An 18,111-nucleotide genomic window follows, 5' to 3' on the forward strand; every position below is an offset into this window, starting at 1 on the left:
TGACCCTCCCAGACCAGGATTGGACACCACTGTCTTAGAGAGACATCGCAAGTACTCCGGAAGATTTGTTTCCATGTTAGAATTAAACTGACAAGATCTTCCATACGTTTTACTGCAAAAAGATCAAAAACTTTGACTAAATCTAACAGTTGCAATATGGGCTCTCAGACTGGAGAACACTTATTTTATCAAGCATCTTTTCAGTGCACAACTTGTCAAATCCCTTCTTTTACAAACAAAGTTGACTGCCATCATCTTGTGTTTACTCACGTCTCCTCTTTTTTTTTGGCTGCGTATTTGTCTTATAATAGGCTTTATATTAGCTGCAGCTTAAAAGATTATTGCACCATCATTTATTTGTAGGTGTGTGGAGCTTGAAAAAGACAGAAAATATGCATGGAATTTATTTCTAGCAGCAGGGAATAAAGAATTAAATTGTTTGTGTAGAGGTACAAACAGTCAAATAAGCAGCCTTCAAACAGCTGAACAAAGGGACAGGTGACAAATGATTGAGTGGCAAGCAGTCAACCTGTCAAGAGAACTCAACTGTGATCTAAAACCTCGAAAGCCACGGCACTGATGTCCTGATGTGTGTTTGTGTAAGCATTAATGTGCAGCTTTTTTTCTTTTAAACGGCACATGATGACAAAGTGCCAACTGACAGAGTCAGAGTCCGAGTCAGTCTTTCATGTTCTGTTTGTGTTTTATGAATCTGTTAATAGATTATCAAAAAGAGAAAGTTTAAAATTCAGTATGTTTTAATGTTTTTATATAGAATGATCATGATCTGTTAAATGTCTCTAATAAGAGTTAAAATAGGTTTAACTCCAATTGAACAGCGTCACCGATCTCATACCTTATTTTACCTAAACACTGAAGAATATTTATACACATCATGTTTTAACAGATGTCAGTTTACCAGAATGGATGTCACACAGTAATGATTTACATTTTCTTCAATAATATACTGAAGTGATCCAAGAATGTATTCCCAGCATTTCCAAAGAGATCTGAACCATATTGCTGATGATCTGTCAACCAGGATTACGGTGATCAAACTGCCTTTTTCCAAAGAATAAAGTGAATGTTAATCCACCTCTTTGTGTCTACGACCATAAATATTGAGCACCTTGAATCTGAAATACAGAATAATTCATATTAAACATGGCAAAAGGTATTCATTGAAAGCAAAAGGGCTTTTATGCTCTACCTTGCAGCTACATTTCCCAGTCTTGTCTGCACAGGCACAGGCTTTTCTCTCCAGGTCGCAGGTCTGGCTGTCCGATCCTGCAGCGTCACACTTGCACTGGATGCACTGTGAGAAACATGGATGCAAACAACGCCAAGCTTTTGGGGTGACAACAACGAATTCAGAGGAGTTCCTAGAATATGACCAAAGTTTAATGCTTCAAACATACAGAGCTCATTTAAGGAAAAAAAAAAGATTGTGGAATTAAAGGGTACACTAAAAATCAGATTAGTCCAACTACAGGTAATTAAAAAAATATATCACTGATGACATTTATGATTCTTCTTGCTTGAATAAAGTGATGTCAATATAATGTATAAAAGTTCCCAATAAAACCTAATTGAAGGGAGCCTGCTAACTTAAGTGTAGGCAAGTTGAAAGAAACAAAACAGCAGCAATTTAGAACTCAATTAACTTGTGACTCATGTGGTTATATGAAGATATTTGTTGCCAACCACTGAAAATGAAAGGGTGATAATGTTTTTGACAGTGTGTACGCATGAATATTTCAAACTACTGGACAGACTTTAACCTCCTGACACCCAAGTTTGTGTGTGGTGTGCATTTTTTCAACGCAATGACCTCGTAGGAGGACGCAGGGTCTCAGCTCAGTAGGCTAATGAAACTATCAAAGTAATCATAGGATTTAACATCTACAACTGATTAAGTTTTGGGGTCAAACCAATCCAATATGGCCACCATAACCAACTGAACTAATGAAACAAAACAAAAAAAAAGGCTTTAACTCTATCACTTTTACAGATACTGAGCTAACGTTTGTTGTGGTAGTAGCTGAGTGTAATCAACACACACTCCAAGCGTTAACAAATATATAACACATATGTTGTTGAAACTGTAGGAATTATCTAGATTTTTTATGACATCTTAAAAGTGTATCAAGTTAGAATTTCGGATTTGTAATAACTTAATCTCACCACTTTTTTTTTGGAATCTCACTGCTTTAGTTTGGTAAAAGAGGGGGGAAAAAAGCAGACAGTACAAGAAAATATTTCAAATCTTGATTTTATACCTGAGGAAAGTCTCTGTATCCGATCTGACATTCATCACACTTCTCTCCTCTGAAGGAATCGCGACAGAAGCAGCAGCCTGTGTTAACGTTGCACTGCTGGGTCACTGAGCCAATCACGTTGCAGCCACAATCCTATTTCCAAGCACACAGAGCCAAAAAAAAAACCCACTAAAGGTCAGTAGTTTTCATCATTCGCTGCAAACATTTCATAGATTAACACACAGCCTAGAGGGGGTTCAATAAATGAAGAATATTTGCAGACCGACTTCTTCGCAGTTAATTAATGAACTTGGATGTTTTACATACCACGAGGTTTGAAACAGATTTCTCTTAAAAACTCTTCACTGTCTGGAATGTCTGAAGATAAATTTCTCGTTTTTGTTTTAGATTGAAAAGCTGAAGAATTCCAACCTTCAGATAAAAAACCCTGAAATGGTCACAGTTGACTTGAGGTATTTTAAAAACCAAAGCAATAATTTTCTTACTGGTAAGGTGACAAATTGATTTTCTGTCTAGTTTTCTGCATTTTTCCTGCTTCTGTCATGTAGCTTTTTATGTTGTGTTTTATCCTCAATTTGTAATTTGTTAAACTTTTGATTTTTGGACTTAAACATTGACCTTTTATTCAACCTTTCTGTTTTGTTTGACACCATTCTGTTGTCTTCATGTTCATTTTGTCCTCACCGCTCCTGAATCATTTCTCTGCACCAATCAGCTGTGAAACTGAGGGTGAACATGTTTTCAAGTTCAAACTGCTTTATGTTTGTAGTAATGCACTGCTACAGCTAAAAGGTTGACTGCTAAAAGCTGCCTCAAGGCTCTTTGATAATGTACTTTCAATGTAAAACAATTTCCAATTCCTTTGAGCAAAGTTGTTTTAACAAAAACTTGTAGAAGAAGAATCAGACTTGAAGCAATAAAGGTGATATGAATAGAAAATACAGAGAATGAGCAAGTTCAGTATTACTTAAATGGATAATCTGGTCATTTTTGAAGTAATGTTCTATCAAATAGTTAACAGGTAGTACCTTATCAGCTGTGACATCAGTCAGAGCACAGAGAAAAATCCTGGCAAAGGCTGATTTCTTTTTAATATATTGTCTAAAATAGTGGCTTGGCAAAACAGTTAGCTAAAAAGGGATTGAAAGTAAATTTAGCAACAAGTTTATCTCCAAGATTTCTTGATTTTCCCCATCAAAGTGTTAAAATAATGTTAAAATATAAATTCATTACCTTGCATCCAGTTACGATATCGTGGCCCCAGTAATTTGGAACACAGCGATCGCACCTCTCACCAATCGTGTGAGGAGGACAGATACACTGACCGGTGTTTGCGTCGCAGTTATTCCCCACATGACTGCACTGACAAGCTGCAAGACAGGAAAGCAGCAAGTAAATTATATGAAACGTACCACAGCAAGCACGTTTACATTTTTTCTTTTATCCATTTTTAATAAAGACAAATCGTCTAAGTCTAAACAGTTTTCCTACATTACCTTGCTCAAATTCAATAACCTACAGTTTTTCCTTTCCTTCTGACTCAGGCTGACTTTCATGCCCTGAGTGGGTAAGTGGGAACAGGTGTGCTGATTAAGAACAAGGAGCAAGTGTGATGATTGACAGGGACAGAGAGGAGAATTAAAAAGAAACAAAAGATTGGGGGAAAGAAATCCTGACATGACCCCAGAATTATGAATTTAATGAATTGTTTGTATTATTTCATTTCTGCACTTTCCTCTTATTTAACATTAGTCATAATACTGTCTTTATTCCTTTTTTTCCACTGATGTTTTGTTAGATGTGACTGTAGTTATTGCTTACTGCAGAAGAAGAAAGGTTGATAATGTTTTTGCCTGTGTGTGTGTGAGTCTGCATATGTTCATATGCCAAGTTGGCAAAATCTCTATTGTCTGAATGTTTTTATTAAAACTTAAAGGAAGCCTGCTGACTTCAGTTTAAGAAAGTTTAAATATAAGCACTTTGAAAGCGGTCATTGAATGTACATCTATAACTGATTAAAATTCAATCAAATTCAAGATGGTTGCTACATGCAACTTTAGCATGAAAGGTGGTTGGTAAATCATGTAAATTAACAATAGCATTTTTGCATGTGCTAACATCACTTTCAGCACAAATCACAGCACAACGACATGAAGTCAACCTTTAAGGGTCTCTCCTTACGTGCACAGCCACCCTCCTGGAAGTTGAAGAATCCTCTTGAGCATCGGTCGCATTTGGGTCCCGTGACACCCGGCTGACACCGACACTGACCCGTTTCATCGCAGTCAAACGACTTGGAACCAAATGAGTTGCAGTGACATGGAACACACGCTCCACCTGTAGTGATGCCGTGAGTCTGAGGCTAGAAAAAAAAAAATATATATATTATGTGTGAGTCAAGAGTAGAAATTTTGGGGCTGGATAAAATACAATCTTGTTCTTATGACTTTGGAACTTGAGTAAGTCAGTCAGTCGTTGAGGAAACAGAGAAATTGCCAAAAAAATAGTTACGTCTTAAATTAAAAGCCAACAAACAAGCTCAGATGTGGGATTAAAAGTTGTTTGACACTCAGAATGAACAACCTTGTGTGTGCTTTGCCAAAACAGTGCCATGCAGGTTGATTCAGGGAACTGAATTCTCACATCGACAAATTGTTTTTCTACAGCACAGAGCATAACGCTTTTTAGGCATAAGTCAATAGGTATGGATTTTCTACATTCATATTCTTTTTAAAAGTAACAAATAAAAGTCATGCAATCCTTAATGTTCAGTTCCATGCAATGTTTTACAAATCCAGGCCCTTGTAAAAGTGATTCTTTTATTTTTCCTGCAATAAAAATCTGCACATCTGGAGCATTTCTGCACACCAGTTAAAACAGAAACACACCCATGCTGCTTTAAACACACCACTGCCATCCACATGCAGCGTGTGTTACCCCCGTCTGAGGCCTGTACGCTCCCCTGGGACAACCCCCCGTACGGGAGGGGCCCCCCCATCTCTGGTGCACAGCTTCAATGGGAACCCGCTCCACGGGCCGCCGAGTCTCGCGCCTTTCATAGCTCAGGCGACGCAGGTCGCAGCGCCGGCCCACGAAGCTGGGGCGACAGTTGCAGCGTCCCTCGATATCGCAGCGCTGAGACATAGAGCCGTAAGGGCTGCAGCGACAAGGCATACACTCCTCCCGCTCAGCATCCCACCAGCGGTTAGGCTGGACCAATCACAACACAGATGGATGGAGGCGAGGCAGGCAAAGAACCAATGACAATGAATGAAAATTAAATAAACTCAAGTGAAAACAAATAAAAAAGAATACATTTAAAAGTGTGCAATTGCTGTAAAACTTGCAATAAAATGTAAAAAAAAAAAAAAAAAATGTTATTTGTAGGTGGATACTAAATGAAAAGTCAGTTCACTTTAACAACATTTCATGTCAACAACTGAAAACAACAAAAACAACATTTTTCAGTATTATGGCTAAAATAAAATAAAGTTATAGGACACTTATTTTTGCTGAATAACTTCACTGAGGGTTAAAGGGTCATCATGCTTTCCAGCTTCTATCATGTTTTTACTGTAAATTTTCTTTTTCCGGGAAGAGTAAAATATTACAAAGAAAACTGTTGTAGAGTAAAAATAAATAAATAAAAATTGAGCATATGAGAACCATAACTACAAGGGATGCTTACCATGCACTCATTGCACTGTCGCCCGACCACATTTTCTCTGCACTGGCACTGACCGCTGTCCTTGTTGCAAACTTCAGATACAGAACCATTGGTGTTGCACTGGCAGGCTGAAAGGAGAGGAGAAACAAGGAATCAAACTGCCGAACGATCACAAACATGTCTTAATTCTTCTCTAAAGTGTGTTAAAGAGGAGCTAAGCTCTAATTAAAGACTTGCAACAGGATTTATTATCTTTTTGTGTCTTACTTGTAGGAAGTGTTGTAAAACCCAAATAGATTCTCAGTACTTTTTGCCAGAATGTTTTTATTTAACCAGGGTTTTTTTTTTAAAAAAAAAAACTAAATCAATGGGGAAAACAAGCCTGTTAAGATAATATCTCACTGAGCTGCAACTGCTAGTATTCAGCATCCATGAGGAAGTCCAGAATGACGGGCCACGTTAGGAGTTCTTAATTTCCTCACTTGAGTTGCAGTTGCAGACTTGTCAATGAATTTAGAACATATTTAAAGAATTTGTGCAACAGACTTTCTCTCCAAATAGTCACAGAGTCATTGCAGGTGTCTCAAACCCATCTCAATTTTACTCATGGATGTCTCTAATCGGTTTCAAGAGCCCTGCATGCACTGGAGCTTTCCTGCATGAAAATAAATTTGTTTTAAATTCTAATTATGATACTTTTCACAACTTCTTATGCAAACTTCATAAGCTTAAATCCCTGCTGACTACAAATGACACCTATTTACGCCAATCAACCTCTTAGATACACAATTAAAAACTTGAACATCACACCTTCCATCTGTTACATAAGCTGTTACAAGCAGACACGGGTACACACACAGAAACGCACATAATGTAAACACTTTGTAATGAAATCAGTAGCATGCTTCATATCACACTGCAGGAACGCACACGGGTACAAGTCTGCTTTGCCTCCTGGCGTTCTTTCATCTCGCGTGTAAAACAGGAAGAAGGATAGACACGACTGTGAGATGATAAAGTCCGAGGGAAGATGGAGGTAGCTCACAACAGATGTCCACACAAACGGAGATAGGTGCAGAAACAAATGGTATGAAGGAGGGCACACACGCCCTCCTACACATCAGCATCCACATGTGCTATGTTCATGTACGTGTATAAATACACACACACACATATATACACACATACATACACACACACAGAAAAATGCAGGGAAACATCCACATGCATGCCTGTCTCAGACTCTGTCACCCTTCAGGAACCATCTGGACTTCTCTGAATTGCTACAATATAGGTCTTGTTGTGGGATGAAATGTTGCTTTTTGTTGTGTTTTTATTTCCAGCACTGGCTCAAGAATTTTTTTTTTTTCTTGAAAAACAATGTGTTATTCATCATCAACCATCTGTCAGATCAACAAATTGTATGTGTTTATTTTAAATCTGTCATAACGGCTGTGCGTTTCTTTTCCTAACAAACCAACATTAGTTTTTTCAGTGTGCAGAACTCGATTTATGATATTAGTATTCAGTTAATATATTTTCAACGTTTATTTTAATTTTTCACTATAAAAATGGCCAATTTTCCAATGTTTGGAATCTGTGGCAAATTTATGAGGTTATTGTTAAGGAACGAAAGTTAGGGTAAAATGTATTTTTGTTTCATGTATTAAATTATTCAATTATATTGATTACTGTGCAATCAATATAATCTTTTGCCTGAATCTGTGTGTGTATTTGTTTGTCTGTAGAATTTGCAAAATATATCATAAACCACAGGTTAGATTTTATTGAAACTATCAGAAGGTAATCATGGGATATACATCCACAACTGAATAACTTTCAGAGTCAACCCAATTCAGATTAGCTGGCTGACTCAGCTAATCGACCTCACAAGACAAAAAAAGTTGACCATAATGTAAATTTACAGATATTGAGCTAAAATTGGTGCGTTAATAGCAGAATCATCTTTAACAAATACTTTAAGCACTAACAGCTCTCACAAAATTTCATAAGATTGTGCATGATGTCATTTACAAAGTTTGAGCAAAGCGGCTATAACTTCATCATTTTTCAGGACAAGAATCTTAGTCTAATAAGTCTTATCTTGCAACTTTTTCTCTTCCCCTAAGAAGCAAACTAATAAGATGTTTTATAAATGGAAAGTGTAACAAAAATGGCTGCTGCCTAATATAATTGGACCTAATGTAAAATCGATCCTTATGATTATTATTATTATTATTATAGATGCACACTATAAGGCAATATGTTTTTCCCCATTACCTCAACAGCAAATCGCTGACATTTGCCTGTAATAAAAATTCCAGTTGTAATTGGCTTTGGCTAATTAAAGGCATCACTGATTTCAGCTTTGGTTGGTTAAAACTTGTTGTATACTGGATCAGGGTCGTTACTTTTTCTTATAGGCCATTTATTTTCTTTTACTTTTATTTGTGGAGGGAGGCAAAACTACACATACACGTGTCACAGTCTTTACATTTCTCCAGTCAAGAACAGCAGAATGTCAGTTTCCTCAAAGAGTTTATTGATTAAATGTTTTAAGCATTTGCAAAATGTTCATTAGGTTTCAGTCACACAGGAGTAAATTACTGAATAGCTACACATCTACTTAGTTCTGGTGGCTGGACAAATGCTTGCAACAACTTTCAAACGACTTTTCCCCAATGTGAGAAATGGCTGGAGAGTTTTTATCTTTGAATTTATTCAGGAGACAAATTGCTTTGTGGTCAAGTTTGCTTGCAAAAAAAATCAAAACCATTTTCCCTTTTCAAAAGGAATTAAACTGAAGCATTATTGTTGAAAGTCACAAAATGGCCTGAAATGAGAACTGTGATGTAAAAAGAAAATGTAAAAGGATTTTTTTTTTCTTCTAATACTTCACAAATGGACTCGGCCTGAACTCTCCTGCTCCACTCAATAAAATTCATTAAAACTGGGAGTGATAGGGAGAAGGAGGCAGGGAGAGAGTTGTTGTCTTTTAATAATTCTTGGTGGTCTTTTGTCATTCATACACGATCGATAAGAACCCTCCATCTCCCAGACACAAGCCGCTGATCAGGACTGCAGGAGAGCAATAGATCAGGCTGATTAATCAATAACTATTTAGGTGGGTGGAGAGGGGGAAACAAGTGGAGAACAATGAACTATCAAATCCACATTAATACCCTTTGTCAGTCTGTCTAGCTGCTTTTATGCTGCTCTGACACACACTTATCTGTCTGTTTATCACTCTGCTTGTCTGCTGCTCGGTGTGAGGCGTCTGTCTTCCCCTCAGTGCTTCTGTTTTTGTCAGCAGCACAGGTTTTAATGAAGGTTTCACAAACAAGTGCCATCTGTACGCATCTCTGTGCCTCTCAGTCCCTCCCCCTCTCTTTTTTTCCTTTACAGGTATAGTTTTTATTCTCACTTTTAAGCACAGCTGGCAGTCAGTGGGCTGCTCCGACATCACACCTCCTACTGACACAGCTGCTCGTCGACACACACATCCACACTCCAGATGGTGTACTATCTACTCAGTGTTTGAGTGAACGTATTAAAGGTATCATTTAAATAATTTCAGCTAAGTTTCATAAGGACACAGTGCTCTTCAGAGTAACACCCCTGCTGAGATACAAAAAGCTGCACTGCTGGCACTCTTCATAAAGAGCCATTGAAAAGCATGTTTTCTCTTCAAGTCCCAGTGATTTTCTCAGTGAAGTTCTTTAAAATATTCTGAACACTTAGTTTGTTGACAGTCTTGAGAAAAACTGCTCCAAATAAATGTGTTATTTGTTTATTTAGTATCAGGTGTACTGAGGCTTGATATTTAGGAATGAAAACATATAAATTACTGTTCAAAACTTACAAATAAAGACAAAAAAGTATAAAATTTATACAAATCCAAGTTGTCCCACAGTTAAAAATTCCTATACAAGGCTAGAAATCTTAATTTTAATTTTTTTTTTAATTATTTTTTTGGTATGAAGGTCAGGAGGAGCTTTGACCACAGACATGTAAAGTGAGCAACTCTGTCATGTTACAAAATGAATTGCTCTTGGCAAATTGGTTATTTTTAAACTAAATTACTGATTATTGCTTGTCTTTCAGCGACAGGCAATAATGTTTCTGCCCATGTCTGAAGCTGTATCTCATGAACCACTGGATGAATTGTAATGAAATTTACAGAAAACAATCATTGGCTGTACATCTACAATTGGCTAACATTTGGAGTCAATCCAAATCAAGATGGCTGTTACAGCTAATCGATATTAGCTAACACAGAAATGGTCATAATTTGTACATTTTATAACTACTGATTTAAAATTTGGTGTGGTTGTAGGGGAGTTGTTCACCACACATACACCAAACATGACATTTTACAATATCACAGGAAATAGTGTGTTTCAAAGTTTGCCTAAAAAGGCTACAACTCTCTTTTCTCAAGATGATCTTAGTCACAAACTCTGACATAAAATGCAGCAGGTGAGATTCAATCCATCAAGGAATGCTAGGCTTTTAGTTTTTTTTTAGTGTATTAGTTGCAGCTAACTGGTATCTCACTAAATTGTTTTTTAAGCACGTTTTAGGCATCGTGAGCCCTGTTACCCCATCATCACAAAAAAGGAACGAAACTTTTTAAACAAAAATTGTCTCCTCAACCTGAATTAGTTGAGGGGACTTGTTGTATTTAGCCAAGTATTTCAATTTTAGGTGTCTAATCAAATTAGTAAAGCTGAATAATTCTCACTTCTTATTGGCTCAAAAGGTTGTCATATTTCAGACATGTCAAGTTGCTGATTTTAAAATTTGTCACTCAGAAGTTGTGTTGAAGATGAAACAGAGATCAGGATTTGACTAAACTCAGTGATGCAGATTCTGGTAAATTAAAATTTGACACAATTAAAATAACCTTAAGATCACTGAATTTGACTCAGGGCAGTCCTAGTTCTTTTCATCATCACATCAGATTACTTACGCTGGCAGTTTTTTGCTGTAACGGCGTCTCCATAGAAACCATCAGCACAGCTGTCACAAGTTGTCCCACTGTAACCTTGGCGACACCGCAGACACTGGCCTGTGATTGGATCACAGCTGCCAGGTACGGATAGATCCAGATTGCTGTTGCAGTCACAGGGCTGACAGGACCCCCCTGGTACACGGGGCTGGCCATAGTATCCATTGGAACATCTATGGCAGAAGAAAAATGAAAGGATAACTGATAAATGATGATTCACAAGTTGCTTCCAGAGATGTTCTAGAGGGATTCCAAGTTAAAATGCTCCAAACATCTTTGGACATTTTACATAAACTAAAACGATTGGAAGATGAAGCAACTTTACTAAAAAATGTCTGCAAGGGTGCATAATGTGAAAGTAGTAAGAGTTTAAGCTTCATCAACTTATCTGTAGTCCTCTTTGTTAATTACCTCCACCAAGGAGGTCATGTTTGTAGTCTTGGTTGGTTTGTTTGTCTGTTTGCAAGATCTCCTAAAACCTAATGAACAGATTTTAATGACATTTACAGGAAATGTCAAAAGAAACAATTGACTTTTAATCAAATTTTGGTCACACTATGGCCCTGGTGGAAGTTTGCGCTGTTCTAGTTTACATTGGTACTTTGTCACGCTTCTGCACCCACAAGAGGAACATCACAATTCATAAACAGTACACACATAGGTGTTAGAATATCTCAGGAACAAATCACATTTCTGCTTTGTGCTTCCAACTTGTAGCAATCAAATGTCATTTTATTTTTAGATGTTATTTTCTCCTTTGAAGCAGCTGGTAGGCCAATCGCCCTTGAAAATACAACTTTGCTTTGCTTTTATGTAGTGAATGCTATTTAAAATTATAGTTTTCCTCAGCTTTCAAGTCTGCAACAAAATATACAGCAGCTCACCTCGTTTTTTTCTTTTAAATATCCCACAGCAGAACAATAATTTTAGATTTCAGCAAGACAAAAATTGATATATACAATGAAAAATTATTATTTACCTCAGCTTCTGTTGAGGATAACATAAACACATAATTCTCAAAACAAAATTACTAGTTTTAGTGTCGTTCAAAAACAAACCTGACAATTTAGATCCAGGTATCAAAAAAAAAATAGTAATGAATTTCAGCCAGTCCATGGGAATCACAAGCATTATCACAAATTGTCTCTGACCAGAGACACAAAATGCCCAAAGGCAACAGTTTTATTACTAATAAAACAGTCTCCTGTCAGACTCGCACAGACGGATTTTAATTTATTGGTACATAAACAAGGTCAGAACAGAACCAAGCACCGACAGATAATGAGGTTTTGAACAATTCCATCATCTTGAGTGTGAACAAGATGAGAAATCTGATTTTCAGCTGGAGGTGGCAGAACAGGCTGAACAGCATTTCCATCCTAGGAGAAGAAAAGGAATAATACTGATGCTTCAGTTTTTACAGAGACAACTGGAAATGAACCAGTGCGTTTATACCAGGGCCCAGAGGAGACACTACATCTTGAGAAATCTTAGGTCCTTTAAACTTGCAGATTTTCTTTTTTAAGTCTGTGGTGCAGAGTACAATTTTCTTCCCACCCATCTGTTGAAGCAGCATCACAGATAGAGATGAAACAGAAAGCAACAAAGAGCTTTATTAAGGGGACTTCTTCGGAGCTCTCACCAAGCTGAAAAAATAAGGAAAATTGTACAAACTTCACGTCACCTTATCAACTTTATCAACCCACACCTTCTGAACAATAAACAGATGAATCAACAGCTTAAATGATTGTAATGAGAGCCTTTTTCTCATTTTCTGCAATAAAACCAGCATAAACAATTAAGTATGTATTGTTCTTAAATACAATTCTGATAGGGTTGGACTATTAAACATAAAAAAACAACATGGATTTATGTTAAGTGTTTTGGTTTTAGTCAATAACAACATCTGATTGTTTCTAAAGAGGAAAAACAGGCAAGGTCACAAACGTATTAACTATCAAACCGTTTCAAGATGTATTTATTTTTGTTTTTATTTTTCTATTTTTTTGCTTTGTCAGAGTCTCAATTTGAATAATAATTTGAGGATGTTCAGATGTGACAAAATGAATTAACCTTGGAGTGCAGCGTGGTTACAAGAGCCACTAAAACCAAATAAAGAGAGCCTTCGCTGAAATAAAGCTCTACAGGATGAAAAGGGAACTAAAATGAAAAAAGCAGATGAAAAGAGATGGGAAGAAGGAGGGAGGGAGAGTGAGAGAGAAAGAGAGAGAGAGAGGAGATGGAGAGATTGAGAGGGTGGAAAGGTCTTCACATTGAGAAGAGAATTGAATTTATAGAGGAGGGAAAAGAAAGGACCGAGAGAAGGAAAGAGTCAAGAGGAGCCAGCCATTATTACCACTGACCCTCCTTGGTACTCAATAGAACTGGTTTATTAGCTTTTGTGTGTGCGTGTGTGTGTGTGTGTGCACGAAAGTTGCAGAGGTGTGTCTGCAAGTGTGTAGCTGGCGTGTGTTGAGCCAGAATCGCATCTTCCCAGTCAAGTGGCAAACTGTACTAGAATCAATCTTATTTTTTGATAGGAGAGCAGAGGATGGAGGGGTGTGGAAGGTGGGTGTATGTGCTCCCATTTGGTCCTATTTGTGATATAAATCTCCACTTTCAGACGTCAATTCTGCTCTATTCAATCACTTTCTATTTGATTAACTGAGTACATCCGTGTTTCTTTTGGGGCCTTGAGAGGTGGTGAAGGTTTACTATATAAAATAGTAAATAGTATTGTATCATTTTAGGCATTTTAAATGCAATATCTCTGCATTTTCCTGCTCAAAAATTAAAATTTGCCTTTCAAATTAAGTAAAATTTGATTTTCATGATGCCTTAACTCATCTGCGGTTGCTTTTACGTCCATTGATACAAACCAAGTTCAGTCATGCAGTTTTGTCACAAAACAGTCAGAAAATGATTGTGTTTTTAGTAATTCAGTGATTTTTTTTGTGCAGAAAGCATTTAATTCAAGTCTTTTTGTCAAGTCCTCTTCTTAGACATTAAAAGATGTTATAATAACAAGCTTCCAGCCACTGCTGCCAACAGGCAAAACTATAACTGCACCCTAGAAATTAATTTCAGCAATCAGCTTCATGTTGTGGCAGTGGAGCCTCTCAAAAATATTTCAAATGAAAATCGGGTTTTTGTATGTTTTTTTGTTTTTTTTGCATCTTGGATTTCTATGTCTATGTTGTCTTCATTACTGGTTTGCTAAATGTCTGAACAACAGGACTGTCAACTACTTTTATTGAAACACTTAATGGAAAAACTAGATTAGGTTTAATTGAACTTTTCTTTCTATAAAACAGATTAAATAATTATATATATAAAAAAATCTTTCAAAGGAAAACAAACCCAGTGGGAGAAATGCGCATGTATTGTTTACACAATGTAAATCCAGCCCACACAATATTTGATTGAATCACTGATGTTTTTGCTAAATATCAAGCATCTCTAACCACTCTTTGTGGTAGGATTTTAGTCCAATTAAGTCTGTTGTTTTTTCTGGCATCAATATAAAATTTAAGTCATACATTTTTGATAGTGCTGAAGTGTTTGTAAGGACAATTATAAAAACAGTGTTTTTTTGTTTGCGTTAGGTGTCATTTTGAGAGCTCATTAAAGGTACTCTTTGCAAAGTCATAAAGACTAGACAGAAAAAATATATAAAAAAACAAAATCTGTACAATATTTTTCTCATATTGATGGTTAACATATCCTGAAATTAAAAACTTGTGAGCAAAATTTGTGGCCAGCCGACTGCCAACCACCACATGAGCTTGTTTACCTACGAAAACAACCAAAGTGACTGAAAACAGATCAAGTGTTAATTTTATTGGTCATATTTGTTTGCCTACACAGACTACGGCCATCCTAATGTCACTCGTGTCTCAAACTTCCATGTGGTTCCAGGCGAATTCAGCCGAGTGCTTTGTTTACATTGGATGTGGACCCACATTTCAGAATTTGTAAAACTATTCGAGTAAACTCTTTCAAACTGCACCATTTAATATAGTTCAAAATAACATTTCATATGTTTAATTCATACTTTACTTTTAAATTGTGTGTTTCATTAAAATTAAAAAATCCAGAACAGGACATAGGACCTGAGAGATGCATCTGATCTGAGATGCTCTTTGGGAAATCAATTTGTTGGCACTAAAATACAAACAGTGTTATCTTTGGTGTCTGTTGTGCATAAGCAGCTCATAAGTCAAAGTTAAGTGGCGTAATGAACAAACTAACCAACAAAAAGAGGAGAAAAGTCCTCTAAAAATGGCTCAATACAAAAAAATGACAGAAAGAGTCCAAACAATTACTTTAACAGACATTTGGTAACCTTTTAAAAAATCTTACAGAGAAAATCTGATTTTTTTGTGAGAAAACTTTGAAAAGAAAAAAAAAACATGACTCAAGTCTGCTGTTCTGACTGAGTTTAAGAGTGGCTCACAAAATGACTAATTTGGGGTCTGGATTTGAATCAAATTGGTCCTCTCTCTGTGATGTTTGTAGACTCATTCCCATTTGCAGGGCTGGTAAAATAAACTTCATTTAACAAAATTATATAAAATAATAACAGTAGTCATATCAGCAGCTAATTGGCACAGAGTTAATTCAATTGAGGTTCCAATATGTGAAATACCTTATATGAGAGAGCATTTATATACTTGCAAACCCTAAATAGCAGCTTCTGACTCATTGGGTTTCATCTGCCAAGCAGGTGCTTGTGGGGGCTTTCAGCTATATTTTAAATGGATGTTTATGGACAGAAAATTGAAAAGTAGAGCCTTTTAGCAGCAAGTGGATAGTCTATTAGCATGGAATGAATGGAGTGGCTATTTTGTTGAAGCCCATAATACAGACAAATTGCCGTATTACAATTAATTTCCACAAACAACATTACAAAAATACAGTAGATAATGAAGTGGAATGGCAGGTAGAAGGTATCAATTAGACTAATAGAACAAGAAACAACAACTGCTGATTGCCTCTTTAATTCTGCCATTAGTTATAAAACCTTATTTCATATAACATTAACTCCTATCTGTCCTGAGCCACTTAAACAACTGTCAGTCTATTTTTCTTTACTTTAGGAGTGAACTGAGGCATTTTATAAAATCAGAACAGCACATACAATTACGTTAAGTGTGGATCATTCTGGACTTTCAGCTGAACAAGAAATAAACGTGTTTAAACTTTAAACATCACTGTCTTCTAAGCACCACAAATGGTCTATTAAAAGACATTTTTGATCATGTGACCATTCAACAAAGGAAAAGAAGAAAGTTGAAGCATTCAGGTTGCATTAATGGACTTTCTGTCAATGCTAAAGCATATTGGTTGCTGGGTAAATGCAGAGTGGTGCAGAGATGATGATCGCACAGAGACAGGGTTAAAAAGGGGCTGATATAAAGTCAGAGGAAAATTAGGTTTATAAAAAGACTAAAAGGCAGACAGAGAGATGCTGCCCTGGACAGTAAGGCAAGGCATGCAGACTATGCTTGGAACTGAGCTGAGGGTCCGTGTCCTCCAGCCGCACCAAATATAAACAGCTTGCAGTGGGGCAAGGATTCAGTAAAATACCACAATGTTTGTGATGAACTCCGTTAATAACTAAAGAAACATGAATCCTGACTGCTGAATGACCGAAGAAATTTACTGAAGACAAAACTGAATTGTTAAAGTTAAAACAAGAAGAAGAGACCAGCTGTTAGCAAAGCTGTAGCTAAAACCTAAAATTAACAAAACAGTAAATAAAAGCAAAACAATCAATAAAAACTGAAATTTGCCAAACCATGGCTAAAAGCTAATATTAGTTAAATGCAAACTATACTCTACAATTAGTAAATCAGAAGCTAAAATCTAAAATCAGCACCGTAATCGAAAGCTAAAATTTATAGGCTATAGATAAAAATAAAAATAGCAAAACGGTGTCAAAAAAATAAATATTAAAGCAAAAAGCAAAAGAGTGAAAAAGCTGAAACTAGCTAAAGTGAAGCTAAAAGATAAAAAGAGCTTAAGATACCAACAGAGAAAGTATGCTTCGGCAGATCTCAAAGAGAGCAACGATTTTGAAAGAACTGAAAAATTGATTTTTTTGGGGAATTTTCTTTGTAAATAAAGTTAAATATTCTGAGAAGCATAGAAGTTAGAAAAACCAAAAATCATGGCTGAATCAGCATTCACAAAAACAGCTAACACTGACATTTAACCAGCATATAAAAACTATTTCACCTGCTTTGCTCAGAATGAAAACAAAACTGTCACTTATAATAATAATAATAATACAAAATTGCAGAATTTTATACTTCAATGAAAGAAGATGTAATGATGGAAATATTACAGCAGTGGGAAAAGTGCCCAGTGGTTATTTAAATACAGTAAGAGTGTTTTGGTTCGCAGTGACATACAGTTACTCTGAATTAAGCAGACTATAAAAGGGAAAGTGAAGACCATCATACTGTACACAGGCTAGCTATTTTAAAATGGAACTATATAAAGCTCTAAAATTGTTTTGTATAACCAATGCAATGATTGGAATGAAGTTTTCTAATTATCAAAGGGGATGTACTGTCAACATCATTTTGTTTTAAATGTTTTAAACGTTTTTATTAGGGTTTTGTAGATACATTACCTATTTAGGCATATTGAACCCTCTGTTGATTAGAACAATTTAAGCACATGTTCCAACACTCATAATACATGTTTAAACTTAACTTTTAATAAGTTTAAAAATACAAAAACAACTTGGGACTAATTTCAGATGCAATTAATTCTTAGAAAATGATAAACTGTGTTTATGCAACTATGCAGATAAAAATAGATACACATCAGTCATAACTTCTTACGTAGAATTTGTTCATAAATGGTTGAATTAAAAGATGTTTTCAGCATTTTTGTAACCTGTTTTACGAACCTTTAGTATCAAACTTTGTGTAAAACTGGAGAACTGCAGGATTTATCTTTTTTATTTGATGTGTGCGCACAAAAAACAAAAACAAATAATTCTAACAATAGTCTACAACAACATTACGAATCTGGACAACCTATTAAACCCTCAGCAACTGAGCTTGTTTTTAGCTTAACATTGTTAAACGATATTTACTAAAAAAACAAAGTAAAATAAAACACTTGTTAGTGTAATTTGT

At 36.0% G+C, this 18,111-nt stretch overlaps 1 protein-coding gene across 10 annotated transcripts in view; it reads right to left on the reverse strand.

Moving 5' to 3' along the window:
- lama2 (laminin, alpha 2) overlaps window positions 1–18,111 on the reverse strand; it is a 151,084-nt gene that overhangs the window by 50,559 nt on the left and 82,414 nt on the right. For 8 of the 10 annotated variants that reach the window (XM_017411919.2, XM_017411918.2, XM_017411917.2 and 5 more), the window contains 7 exons: window positions 10,919–11,130; window positions 5,968–6,074; window positions 5,217–5,489; window positions 4,461–4,641; window positions 3,513–3,649; window positions 2,280–2,411; window positions 1,211–1,315 (listed from right to left, as the gene is read on the reverse strand). In XM_017411919.2, coding sequence (XP_017267408.1) covers window positions 1,211–1,315; window positions 2,280–2,411; window positions 3,513–3,649; window positions 4,461–4,641; window positions 5,217–5,489; window positions 5,968–6,074; window positions 10,919–11,130 — 1,147 coding nt within the window. The remainder of the gene's footprint in view (window positions 1–1,210; window positions 1,316–2,279; window positions 2,412–3,512; window positions 3,650–4,460; window positions 4,642–5,216; window positions 5,490–5,967; window positions 6,075–10,918; window positions 11,131–18,111) is intronic. The other 2 variants (XM_017411921.2, XM_017411920.2) reach the window with 1 other exon arrangement.

Source organism: Kryptolebias marmoratus, linkage group LG19 (genome assembly GCF_001649575.2).
Source record: "Kryptolebias marmoratus isolate JLee-2015 linkage group LG19, ASM164957v2, whole genome shotgun sequence".
NCBI lineage: Eukaryota > Metazoa > Chordata > Actinopteri > Cyprinodontiformes > Rivulidae > Kryptolebias > Kryptolebias marmoratus.